The sequence below is a fragment of the Dicentrarchus labrax genome, unplaced genomic scaffold (assembly GCF_905237075.1).
Source record: "Dicentrarchus labrax unplaced genomic scaffold, dlabrax2021, whole genome shotgun sequence".
NCBI classification, from domain to species: Eukaryota; Metazoa; Chordata; class Actinopteri; family Moronidae; genus Dicentrarchus; species Dicentrarchus labrax.
Window position 1 is genome coordinate 1,545,805 of NW_026136723.1, and position 13,242 is coordinate 1,559,046.

At 40.2% G+C, this 13,242-nt stretch overlaps 4 gene segments (V, D, J or C); 1 reads left to right on the top strand and 3 right to left on the bottom strand.

The window, feature by feature from the left end:
* The first annotated feature begins 678 nt into the window (after positions 1 to 678).
* On the top strand, positions 679 to 3,061 carry LOC127358279 (Ig kappa-b4 chain C region-like). The segment is given in 3 exon segments: positions 679 to 686; positions 1,304 to 1,374; positions 2,565 to 3,061. Coding segments are annotated over 3 exon segments (405 nt in total).
* Positions 3,062 to 4,270: 1,209 nt separating this feature from the next.
* Positions 4,271 to 4,851, bottom strand: LOC127357454 (immunoglobulin kappa variable 4-1-like). The segment is given in 2 exon segments: positions 4,271 to 4,608; positions 4,716 to 4,851. Coding segments are annotated over 2 exon segments (414 nt in total).
* Positions 4,852 to 6,573: 1,722 nt separating this feature from the next.
* On the bottom strand, positions 6,574 to 7,185 carry LOC127357447 (immunoglobulin kappa variable 4-1-like). The segment is given in 2 exon segments: positions 6,574 to 6,920; positions 7,028 to 7,185. Coding segments are annotated over 2 exon segments (423 nt in total).
* A 1,811-nt stretch (positions 7,186 to 8,996) lies between these two features.
* Positions 8,997 to 9,711, bottom strand: LOC127357446 (immunoglobulin kappa variable 4-1-like). The segment is given in 2 exon segments: positions 8,997 to 9,468; positions 9,576 to 9,711. Coding segments are annotated over 2 exon segments (423 nt in total).
* Between the last annotated feature and the right edge of the window lie 3,531 nt (positions 9,712 to 13,242).

Here is a 13,242-nt window from a genome sequence, read left to right on the forward strand (position 1 = left end):
TTCTGACTGGTCCTACATGTGATGGTGACGGAGCGTCCCAGAGCAGAGCTCACTGCTCCAGACTGAGTCACTGTGACCTGGCCTCTGGACTCTGAGGATACAGAGACAAAAACATAAAGCAGCGTCATGGTTTTGTGGGCTTCATTTCAGAGGGACGGATGTTCATAGAGGAGAGGAGTTTGATTCTCTGGACTTTACCTGTGAAGCAGCAGCAGAGGAGAGTCCAGATGAGGACGGAGATCAAAGTCATGTTTTTGATGAGGAGGATTTCTGTGTCTTCTGTTGTCATGAAGGACAGCTGTCAGTCATCCAGTGTTCAACTCTCAGGACTATAAACTCTCCCAGAGCACTGGAGCATGGTGCTGCTGATGCAAAGTGGCTCTCTATGGAAATGCTCTGACTGACTCCAACAGGGACTTGGATTCCTCTCATGATGCTGTTTATCAATGGATCAATCACTTTAATGGATTGCTGATTCAGAAATACACAACAACTAGTTCATATAATTTTGGTTCTATTCTAATGCATATATATTTTCTTTACATTTCAAACTTATTTAGAAACATGTATTTTATATAGGAGACAGTCCATCACCACCAGCACTGTGCAGCAGTGGTCGGTGGAGGCAGAGGGAGGCCTTGATGGACTGTTACAGGGGGGGTGAGGAGCATTACTGGCATGAAAAGGTCAGTAGGTTCAGTAGAGGGGACAAAGGGATGTGCCAACGAGTTAAACCTGTATTTCAACATGTTTGATTCACAAACGCCCTCCACCTCCTCAGGTACCCTCATTCACACCTTGGCTACCCCACCCTCCTCCACAGCCCGTCTCTCCCTTCTTTACCCAGACGACAGCCCTTTCCCCCTTAACCCCCCCTCCACTTCTTCCCTCCCCCGACCCCTTTCCATATGTCCACCCCACCATTTTACTTGCATATTGCATATAGTGTATATGCTTTTCATTTATAGTCTATATATATAATATAGATCTATATATAATATATCTATATACATATAATATATAATATGTTATATTTTGTAATATTATCATTTTGCGTTCCTTATTGTACTTCTTTACTCTTTGCACTACATTGGCCTATGATGCTGTATCTCATTTTAATTTCTTTTACAGGGGATCAATAAATAATATTATATATATATATATATATAATAAGTACATCTTGGAAGTTTCTGGTTATTGATATTTTTGTTGTCACATGACAAGGTTTTACAAACAGAATAATTTTGTTGAGTTTGTTTGTGTCAAAGTCAGAGAGCCGTGTCTCTCTACAGTGAGAGGTTTTTGTACGGCGGCTCAATGAGTTTGTATCACTGTGGTACACGTTCGGTGGAGGAACCAGACTGGATGTTGGAAGTAAGTCAAATCTTTAATTTTTTTATCATTTCAGGACATATTTGTCTTTTTATATATATTTCAGGAAGAATTCTTGATTTTTCATATTAATGCATATCTTCTGCAGAAATACTTTACACTCAGAGACAAACTTTGCATCAGGAATATAAATTCAAAACCTCATTGAAGTGAATTTAAAATATCAAGACAGAATATGAATCATTATTTCCAACTTTAATGGTAAAGCTTCATCTTGAGGGTTTGTAGGTTTAGTTCAGTGTGTCAAAGTCAGAGAGCCGTGTCTCTCTACAGTGAGAGGTTTTTTGTACGGCGGCTCAATGAGTTTGTATCACTGTGGTTGACTTTTGGTGGAGGAACCAGACTGGATGTTGGAAGTAAGTTTCTGCATTGATATTAAATATTAGAACATTGTAAAGTAATGTTTTATATTCAGTATTGGTTGCTTGAGGCTGATAAATATATCTTGTTTTAATTTTAATACAGATTTCTGTATCCTCCTTTTTGACGGAGGCTAACTCAGAGCAGCTTTTCTAAACATTTCTTTACACATTCCTGACAAACTGAAATTCAAACAGCGCAAAGTGTAGGAAAAAAAAATTTGCTAACCGTTTTATAAATGTCTTCACACATGCGCGTTTATTTGTCCACATTCGTAATAGCTGTTTTTGAATGAGTTGAGATTAAGCTATTAAAATAAAATTGTACAGAGTGAAGATGAAGCTTGGTATTCGAAAACCTTCGAAATCTCTTCATTGTGTCACAGATTGCTTCAAGTTTAAAATCTGTTGAAACGTTTGGTAATGATGATTGAAATCCACATGAAGAACATTTGATTGTAGTCAGTTCATTTTCTGTGTTTGTTCATGTTTCCACTAAATACTTTAAAGTAATGTATAGTTCAGGTTTTGGATGATTTTGATGATACAGTTTTTGATATTTTATTTCCAGTGTAGTTTGATATATTTCAGCTCATTCTGTATGATGATTCTCTCTGTGCTGATATGCATGAGAGGCTTCTTAAAGGGAAGTGAAACAATGTGTGAGTGAGTGACTGCTGGAGCAGAAAAACCATCTGACAGAAACTCCTTAAAGGAGAAAATAAACTCTCACACAGTAAAGGTGTCCAAGTGTCTGCTGCTTGATTGACAGCTGTGTGGTCCCTGTCCTCTAAGCTGATTGGTGTCTCCTAGGTGATGTCCGTCCCACCCTGACGGTGCTGCCCCCCTCCAGTGAGGAGCTGCAGCAGGGGAAGGCCACGCTCATGTGTCTGGCCAACAAGGGCTTCCCCTCAGACTGGAGTCTGTCCTGGAAGGTGGACGGCAGCAGCAGCAGCAGCAGCTGGGAGGAGAGCAGGAGCCCCGGGGTGCTGAAGGACGGCCACTACAGCTGGAGCAGCACCCTGAGGCTCTCTGCAGACCACTGGAGGAAGGTGGGCTCTGTGACCTGTGAGGCCACCCAGGGCTCCCAGACTCCGCTCTCAGAGACACTGAGGAGAGACCAGTGTTCCCAGTTCTGACCTGACTCACTGGGACTCTGATACTGGTTTTACTCTGCTCTCAGTCTGCACTCTGCAACTCTGTCTCTCTCTGTCTTTTCCTCACTCACTCTATAAATATGTGTGTCATCGATGATGTTTTTCTGTTTGTAATTTCAATTATTTCATCACAATAAAGACCAGCTCATCGAATCAGTCGTTTCATTTTTGTTATTGTAAAATTAACAGACCTTACTGTCATTGTAGTTCCATTTAATCTCAAGTGTTTTATGGATTATTTGTAAAATCAGATGAATAACTAAAAGAATGGAAGATTATAGTTTTGTAATGTATAATAGGATATTAATGGCATACAAAGTAATTTTTTGTTGGTGTGAATGAACAGATGTCTGAGATGCTGATAGATTTTCTGACAAACACAGACAGGGTTTAATGTGAGAATGGAAAGAATAGTGGATTAAAAGGATTTAAATGTGTAGTCAACATTGAAATTAAATTCATATTGTAATATTTATTTACACGTGTTATCAGTCCATCAGTCAATATAACTTTATTTATCTTTGAGAGGGTAATTTAAGGCAGCAGCTAACTGTTGCTGATGTTATTTCTGATGTGTCTAAATTCAACAAATCAAGTCTGAAATATTGTCATCTCACCACTTCACTAAACTGTGAAGAGCAGAGCTGTGGTCCTGTCCTGAACCCTGAAGCAGAGACAGCAGAGCAGTATCATCTGAGAATCTGATAAAGTAGCTGCCCTCCTCACAGCTTCTGCAGCTGTCGGTGCTAAAAGGTAAAAGGGAGAAGACACAGCCTTCAGGTGAGCCAGTACTGTGGCCACTTACTTAGTGATCTTTCAGAAATCTTCATAAAAAGTGATATGAGGACAACTGTACTCCTGAACTTGTTTATGATCAGTTATCTCAGGAACTGGAACCACATGAGAGGATTTCTATATTCTGGGGATATGATTTGAGTCGACTGAATTTTATAAAAGTTAAGTTAAATATATTTTCTGTGTGTGTTTGTGTCTGTGTGTCTCTCTCTTGAATTGAATTGAAGTGATATGATTGAAAGCTCCACAACAGTTAGTGGATGGATGTTGTACAGAGATTGTCTGGGTATTTCCAACGTCAACCAATAACTTTCAGTCTCAATGTCTTTGTGTGGTATTTTAGTTGCATATAAAAGAAAATGTCTTTTTTTATGTTGATATATTTATATCACGTAGGTCACTTTTGTCTTGTTATGTCTCCAGTTAATCTTCTGGTGTGTGTGTGTGTATGTATATGTGTGTGTGTGTGTGTGTGTGTGTGTCCTCAGTGAAGTGTATCAGTCTCTGCAGTAGCTTCCAGCTGCAGCAGTCAGTTCAGTTTCTGTTCAGTCTGACTGAGGGAGGTTTTTGTACGACGTTTTTTCACTGTGTGAACACATCCTGACTGCTGATTTCATGATAACTCTGACAGTAGTAAACTGCTGCATCTTCAGTCTGGACTCCACTGATGGTCAGAGTGAAGTCAGAGTTTGATCCACTGCCTGTAAAACGACCTGGAATCCCTGATGCTCGACTGCTAGTATAGTAAATGAGCAGTTTAGGAGTTTCTCCATCTCTCTGTTGGTACCAGTGTAAATAGTTATTATTATATACATTCTGACTGGTCCTACATGTGATGGTGGCGGAGCGTCCCAGAGCAGAGCTCACTGCTCCAGACTGAGTCACTGTGACCTGGCCTCTGGACTCTGAGGATACAGAGACAAAAACATAAAGCAGCGTCATGGTTTTGTGGGCTTCATTTCAGAGGGACGGATGTTCATAGAGGAGAGGAGTTTGATTCTCTGGACTTTACCTGTGAAGCAGCAGCAGAGGAGAGTCCAGATGAGGACGGAGATCAAAGTCATGTTTTTGATGAGGAGGATTTCTGTGTCTTCTGTTGTCATGAAGGACAGCTGTCAGTCATCCAGTGTTCAACTCTCAGGACTATAAACTCTCCCAGAGCACTGGAGCATGGTGCTGCTGATGCAAAGTGGCTCTCTATGGAAATGTATGAGAGACCATGTTCTCAGTACTGACCGGACTCACTGGGACTCTGCTTCTATTTTACCTTGCTACAGCCTTAAATCTGCACTTTCTATCATTCCACCATTTTAACAAATACATCAATCAAAAGATATTTTCTATCTTTAGATCAAATAATTTTTCATGGATCCCTGTTTACCAACAATAGATGTCTTATTCTGTATTTTCACATTTGCAGGATTATAACCAATGTCAGGATAAGATTTTCTCAGCATTGTTGATAGTTAATACAATCTGGGAAAAATAGCTAAAAATAAGAAATAGCATAGCATGAGTGAAAAATGTGCTTTCATTGGGTTTCCCATACTGGACACTTTTTGTGTTTAACGTGTATGTGCACAACAACTTATGTGGATGTTCATATTAATGTTTAAAAAAACAACAGACATATGTTGGAAACTCTTTCTAGTTAAATCTAGACAGCTAAATCTCTCTCAAACATGTGATTGAGGATATTTAACCTCATCTGCTGAAGACTTGGTCAAACCTGCAAAACTGGAATGAAAAGAAATCTAAAATATACAGGCTGAACATGCATGGGCTGACTACCAAACTGCTCTCTCTCTCTCTCTCTCTCTCTCTCTCTCTCTCTCTCTCCCCCCCTCTCTCTCTCTCTCTCTCCTTGCTGTATTTTTGAGTCTTCAGATAGTTCAAAACAACATCAACTCGAGTCTGACCTGTGGTCTCTCTCTCTCCCCTGTTCTGTCTATTTTGAGCTGTCTAATCAATGAAAAAGGCATAAAGCCCCAAAAATTATAATAAAAAGAGAAATGATGGTAGGTTTTATGTATCTGAAAAAATATAAAAAGGTCACAACATTTAACATGTTTAACTATCAAATACATTTCTGCTCAAGCTCCATTCAGTCGCTGTTCTGGAGCTTTTGATCAAATCCCATGGTCTTCCTCAGCAGATGGAGTTCACCCAGTTGTCATGGAATATTTTAACTTTGATGCCAACATGGACAAGAAGTCCTGAAAATGCTCAGAGGAATGGGAATTTGAACAACTACAATTCAGTGACAACTGGGAGACTCCATCAGCTGAAGAAGATCATGTGATCCACCAACATAGAGCCAGAAGGTCTGTCCTAGGTTTCTGCCTCTTAAAAGGCAGTTTTTCCTTGCCCCCGTCGCCAAGTGCTTGCTCATGGTGGTACTGTTGGGTCTCTGTAAATGTTTTAAAGAGTTCGGTCTAGACCTGCTCTGTTTGAAAAGTGTCCTGAGATAACTTCTGTTATGAATTGGCGCTATACAAATAAAATTAAATTGAATTGAAGTGATATGATTGAAAGCTCCACAACACTTAGTGGATGGATGTTGTACAGAGATTGTCTGGGTATTTCCAACGTCAACAATTCATTTTCAGTCTCAGCGTCTTTGTGTGGTATTTTACTTGCATATAAAAGAAAATTTGTTTTTTTATGTTGATATATTTATATCACGTAGGTCACTTTTGTCTTGTTATGTCTCCAGTTAATCTTCTGGTGTGTGTGTGTATGTATATGTGTGTGTGTGTGTGTGTGTGTGTGTGTGTGTGTGTGTCCTCAGTGAAGTGTATCAGTCTCTGCAGTAGCTTCCAGCTGCAGCAGTCAGTTCAGTTTCTGTTCAGTCTGACTGAGGGAGGTTTTTGTACGACGTTTTTTCACTGTGTGAACACATCCTGACTGCTGATTTCATGATAACTCTGACAGTAGTAAACTGCTGCATCTTCAGTCTGGACTCCACTGATGGTCAGAGTGAAGTCAGAGTTTGATCCACTGCCTGTAAAACGACCTGGAATCCCTGATGCTCGAGTGCTAGCAAAGTAAATGAGCAGTTTAGGAGTTTCTCCATCTCTCTGTTGGTACCAGGCTAAAAGGTGGTATGGGCTACCATAATATACATCCTGACTGGTCCTGCATGTGATGGTGACGGAGCGTCCCAGAGCAGAGCTCACTGCTCCAGACTGAGTCACTGTGACCTGGCCTCTGGACTCTGAGGATACAGAGACAAAAACATAAAGCAGCGTCATGGTTTTGTGGGCTTCATTTCAGAGGGACGGATGTTCATAGAGGAGAGGAGTTTGATTCTCTGGACTTTACCTGTGAAGCAGCAGCAGAGGAGAGTCCAGATGAGGACGGAGATCAAAGTCATGTTTTTGATGAGGAGGATTTCTGTGTCTTCTGTTGTCATGAAGGACAGCTGTCAGTCATCCAGTGTTCAACTCTCAGGACTATAAACTCTCCCAGAGCACTGGAGCATGGTGCTGCTGATGCAAAGTGGCTCTCTATGGAAATGTATGAGAGACCATGTTCTCAGTACTGACCGGACTCACTGGGACTCTGCTTCTGTTTTACCTTGCTACAGCTTTAAGTCTGCACTTTCTATCATTCCAACATTTTAACTGAATTAAACTTTAGATCATGACATTTTTATTGTTCCAATAATTCCGATGCTGTTAATGCTGTAAGCCAATAAAGAGATTTTCTTTCTTTGGATCAAATGTTTCTTTCATGGATCCCTGTACACTAACAACAGATGTCTAATTACATATTTTCACATGTGCAGGATTATAACCAATGTCAGAGTAAGATTTTCTCATCATTGTTGATAGTAAATACAATCGAGGAAAAATAAATAAAAATAAAAATAAGATAACATGATAAAACAATGTGCACACAACCTGTTTCATCAGGTTTCCCCATATTGGACACTTTTTAATGTGTGTGTGAGAAAGACGTGAAACAACATTGTTCACACACATTTAAAAAAACCTTTCCATCAGAGTCAGTTTTTAGAGAACTTCCTGAGCTCAAGGAGACACTCAGACATGTGGGAGAACGTATTTTTTATTTGGGTGGGGCTGACCTGGACACATGTATGTGCACAACAACTTATGTGGATGTTCATATTAATGTCTAGAAAAAACAACTGACTTATGTTGGAAACTCTTTCTAGTTAAATCTAGACAGCTAAATCTCTCTCAAACATGTGATTGAGGATATTTAACCTCATCTGCTGAAGACTTGGTCAAACCTGCAAAACTGGAATGAAAAGAAATCTAAAATATACAGGCTGAACATGCATGGGCTGACTACCAAACTGCTCTCTCTCTCTCTCTCTCTCTCTCTCTCTCTCTCTCTCTCTCTCTCTCTCTCTCTCTCTCTCTCTCCTTGCTGCATTTTTGAGTCTTCAGATAGTTCAAAACAATACATCAACTCGAGTCTGACCTGTGGTCTCTCTCTCTCCCCTGTTCTGTCTATATTGAGCTGTCTAATCAATGAAAAAGGCATAAAGCCCCAGAAATTATAATAAAAGAGAAATTATGGTAGGTTTTATGTATCTGAAAAAAATATAAAAGGTCACAACATTTAACATGTTTAACAGTTAAATCAATTTCTGCTCAAGCTCCATTCAGTCGCTGTTCTGGAGCTTTTGATCAAATCCCATGGTCTTCCTCAGCAGATGGAGTTCACCCAGTTGTCATGGAATATTTTAACTTTGATGCCAACATGGACAAGAAGTCCTGAAAATGCTCAGAGGAATGGGAATTTGAACAACTACAATTCAGTGACAACTGGGAGACTCCATCAGCTGAAGAAGATCATGTGATCCACCAACATAGAGCCAGAAGGTCTGTCCTAGGTTTCTGCTTCTTAAAAGGCAGTTTTTCCTTGCCCCCGTCGCCAAGTGCTTGCTCATGGTGGTACTGTTGGGTCTCTGTAAATGTTTTAAAGAGTTCGGTCTAGACCTGCTCTGTTTGAAAAGTGTCCTGAGATAACTTCTGTTATGAATTGGCGCTATACAAATAAAATTGAATTGAATTGAAGTGATATGATTGAAAGCTCCACAACAGTTAGTGGATGGATGTTGTACAGAGATTGTCTGGGTATTTCCAACGTCAACAATTCATTTTCAGTCTCAATGTCTTTGTGTGGTATTTTACTTGCATATAAAAGAAAATTTGTTTTTTTATGTTGATATATTTATATCACGTAGGTCACTTTTGTCTTGTTATGTCTCCAGTTAATCTTCTGGTGTGTGTGTGTGTGTATGTATATGTGTGTGTGTGTGTGTGTGTGTGTGTGTGTGTGTGTGTGTGTGTGTGTGTCCTCAGTGAAGTGTATCAGTCTCTGCAGTAGCTTCCAGCTGCAGCAGTCAGTTCAGTTTCTGTTCAGTCTGACTGAGGGAGGTTTTTGTACGACGTTTTTTCACTGTGTGAACAACCACTGACTGCTGATTTCATGATAACTCTGACAGTAGTAAACTGCTGCATCTTCAGTCTGGACTCCACTGATGGTCAGAGTGAAGTCAGAGTTTGATCCACTGCCTGTAAAACGACCTGGAATCCCTGATGCTCGAGTGCTAGCAAAGTAAATGAGCAGTTTAGGAGTTTCTCCATCTCTCTGTTGGTACCAGGCTAAAAGGTGGTATGGGCTACTATAATATACATCCTGACTGGTCCTACATGTGATGGTGACGGAGCCTCCCAGAGCAGAGCTCACTGCTCCAGACTGAGTCACTGTGACCTGGCCTCTGGACTCTGAGGATACAGAGACAAAAACATAAAGCAGCATCATGGTTTTGTGGGCTTCATTTCAGAGGGACGGATGTTCATAGAGGAGAGGAGTTTGATTCTCTGGACTTTACCTGTGAAGCAGCAGCAGAGGAGAGTCCAGATGAGGACGGAGATCAAAGTCATGTTTTTGATGAGGAGGATTTCTGTGTCTTCTGTTGTCATGAAGGACAGCTGTCAGTCATCCAGTGTTCAACTCTCAGGACTATAAACTCTCCCAGAGCACTGGAGCATGGTGCTGCTGATGCAAAGTGGCTCTCTATGGAAATGCTCTGACTGACTCCAACAGGGACTTGGATTCCTCTCATGATGCTGTTTATCAATGGATCAATCACTTTAATGGATTGCTGAATCGGAAACATACAACAACTAGTTCATATAATTTTGGTTCTATTCTAATGCATATATTTTCTTTACATTTCAAATTTAATTAGAAACATGTATTTTATATAGGAGACAGTCCATCACCACCAGCACTGTGCAGCAGTTGTCGGTGGAGGCAGAGGAGGCCTTGATGGACTGTTACAGGGGGGTGAGGAGCATTACTGGCATGAAAAGGTCAGTAGGTTCAGTAGAGGGGACAAAGGGATGTGCCAACGAGTTAAACCTGTATTTCAACATGTTTGATTCACAAACGCCCTCCACCTCCTCAGGTACCCTCATTCACACCTTGGTTACCCCACCCTCCTCCACAGCCCATCTCTCCCTTCTTTACCCAGACGACAGCCCTTTTCCCCCTCAACCCCCCTCTACTTCCTCACTCCCCGGACCCCTTTCCATATGTCCACCCCACCATTTTACTTGCATATTGCATATAGTGTATATGCTTTTCAATTATAGTCTATATTTTCTGCTATTTTTTGTAAAATTCCTATTTTGCGATTCTAATTAAACTTCTGTACTCGTTGCACTACATTGGCCTATGCTGCTGTGTCTAATTATTGTGCCTTGCATAAGCAAGCACAATACTACTCTTCCTCGTGCTTATTATTGTGCCTTGCATAAGCAAGCACAATACTACTCTTCCCCATACTTATTATTATTGTGCCTTGCATAAGCAAGCACAATACTACTCTATGCCGTGTGCTTATTATTATTCTTCCGTACGTTTTTCGGCGCGCTTCTTCTCCCGCAGCTTTTGTCGCACATACACAAAAAAGGTATCAAAACGTGCGGCTCGGCCGGGAATCGAGTGCTATGACTTTTCTAAGCGTTTCGCCAAACGGTTTGCCGGTAAATCGCCAAAAACCGGTCCAAAAAATGAATGGGTGTGTATTGCGAGAACCTCCAACTGAAAAAAACTGCCAGAGTGCGTGACATCATCGCTAGAGTGTGGGGAGAGAGAAAAATTTGTCGAAAAATAAATTTGTAAACTGCTCTCATGGCCACAAATTTCACTCCACCGAAAGAATTTATAGATAGAAACGTAGGTAAATTTGTTGGGGTCGCAGTGATACCACTGCTGAAGCTGTCAGACAAATAGTTTTGGCGGGAAACGCACTGATGCGCCAGCAACGCCCTCTCACGGCCCCATCTACTCCCATGTTAAAATGGAGAGGAGGAACCTTGAAACACGCTCGTTGAACCTCTTCTCTCTCAATCTGTCCAGGTCACATTTTTTAACTTTAGCCACTGAAACTCGGCAGCGCTATAGTCAACAAGATGACGACGCTCACGGTCTTTTCGGTTTTCATTTCAGTCGTTCCTGGCCATGCTTTTGAGGGGATTCATTTTAAATGTTTCTGTCTCTCTGAGGAGTTAGAGACAGAGAGAGGCGCGCGCGCAGCTGCTGTGGGCTCCCCTGATTGCCATGACAACCAAAGCCTGCTCACACACACACACACACACACACACACACACACACACACACACACACAGCTAGCTACAGACAATGACAAGGCATTAATAAGCTAGCGCTAGCTGGCTAGCTAAAGATAATTATAAGGTGGCTAACAAACAAACAATTTAAAGCTGAATGATTTTAATATTAACACAAAATAAGTTTCAATACACTTTAAATATTTTACCCTACTATGAGCTCTGGTCAATGTGTTTATGTGTGCTAGCTCTAGAAAATTAGAAGGCATTAAAATGCTAGCGCTAGCTAGCTGGCTAGACAGGATGACATGGTATATAAATGCTTATACCTTAAATATTTTACCCTACTATGAGCTGTTCCTTAATTTACATTAGCACTCCTTCAGGAGAATAATACAATTAAACACATTAACCAAAGCTAGCACTTAGCTAGCGATTAGCACATAGCTAACGATTAGCGCGTAGCTAGCGATTAGCGCGCAGCTAAGCGCTAGGTTTGGTTAATGTGTTTATGTGTGCTAGCTCTAGCTACCTAGCGAAAGAGAATTAATAGGTAGAAGAAGGTATTAGTAGGCTAGCTAATTAATTAATATGCTTTGCTTGCTAGAGAGGATAAGCTACTAATGTGCTAGCACTCGCTAGCTAGAGAGGACAAAGGATTACTGTGCTAATTAAACGTCACAAAAGACACTGAAACTCTTAATTAGCATCTATTTCAACTTGTTACACATGACACAAGTAATACAGATTTACTAATGTAATAAAACATCAAGTTAGATTTATTTTGTGAGGAAGAAGACACTCAGACTGTTGTAACTGTTGTCGTGATTTGCACTACCTACATATCTGTTTATGGTAATACACATAATAATAATGCATATAACCACCATTCTACATAAAACACATTTACAAAACTTTAAAGCCATTTTTCTCAGTTTCACTGTTAGTGTAGTTACTGTGGTTATGCTTTTTTAGGGCAGAATACATTAATCAATAGTATAGTCCGGACCAATGTTCTGGACCCTAACTTGAAAATTGGGCTGAGGGTGGAGTTTCAAAATAAAAGTCTACAACGTCACAACGTTCATTGTATGTTAACAGGTAGGGGGTCTGGTGGACACTTTTCTAAAAAGTTTTAAAAACCTACACTACCTATGACTGCACATTAACAATAGTTTGTTAATAAGTATTACTTATTAATATAAATATTGTTATTTGTGTTATTGATAGCATTACTTATTATTGTTATAATTATTATTATTATTATTATTACTACATACTTATTATTCCCATAATTGTGGTTATTACTTATTTAGTTACTTTAGCAATTTTAATTAAACCATGACGCTTCCTGCATAATCTCAGGACAATATTATGCCAAGCTCCATTTAAGAAATACCACATATTAACAATTATTTGCGTTTACATAATAGCACATAACTGTAGAAACACAAGGGAAAAACTCATCATATCTCAACAGTCTTCTTGACAATTCGGCAACAATATAATACATAAATACAAAGTTCTTGGCCGACTTTGTCGCATCAACTCGTTACCAGCCTCACTATTTCAGTGGGAGAAGATTGTGGGAAGAGATGTAAAAAACATGATTCATTATTAAAATACGTGGTGGTTGGAGGATAACGTCTACGCCGAATTAAAACACAGGTAAGAATTCTGATTAACCGTTTATTATGTGCGTATCATAGTGAAGGACAGAGGAGAGAGGATACGATAAACAGAAAATATAGTAAAATATAGATGACCCCTGTCTGCTCTCTGACCTGCCTCTCTGCCCTCTCAACTCTGCCTTTCGTACGTCATCACCATAACAACCAGCCGCTCTCGCGGCTAATTTGACATTTAATAACTTTGATTGGAGGACAGTTACGGGATGAATCTGATTGGCTCTTTGTGTTTGGG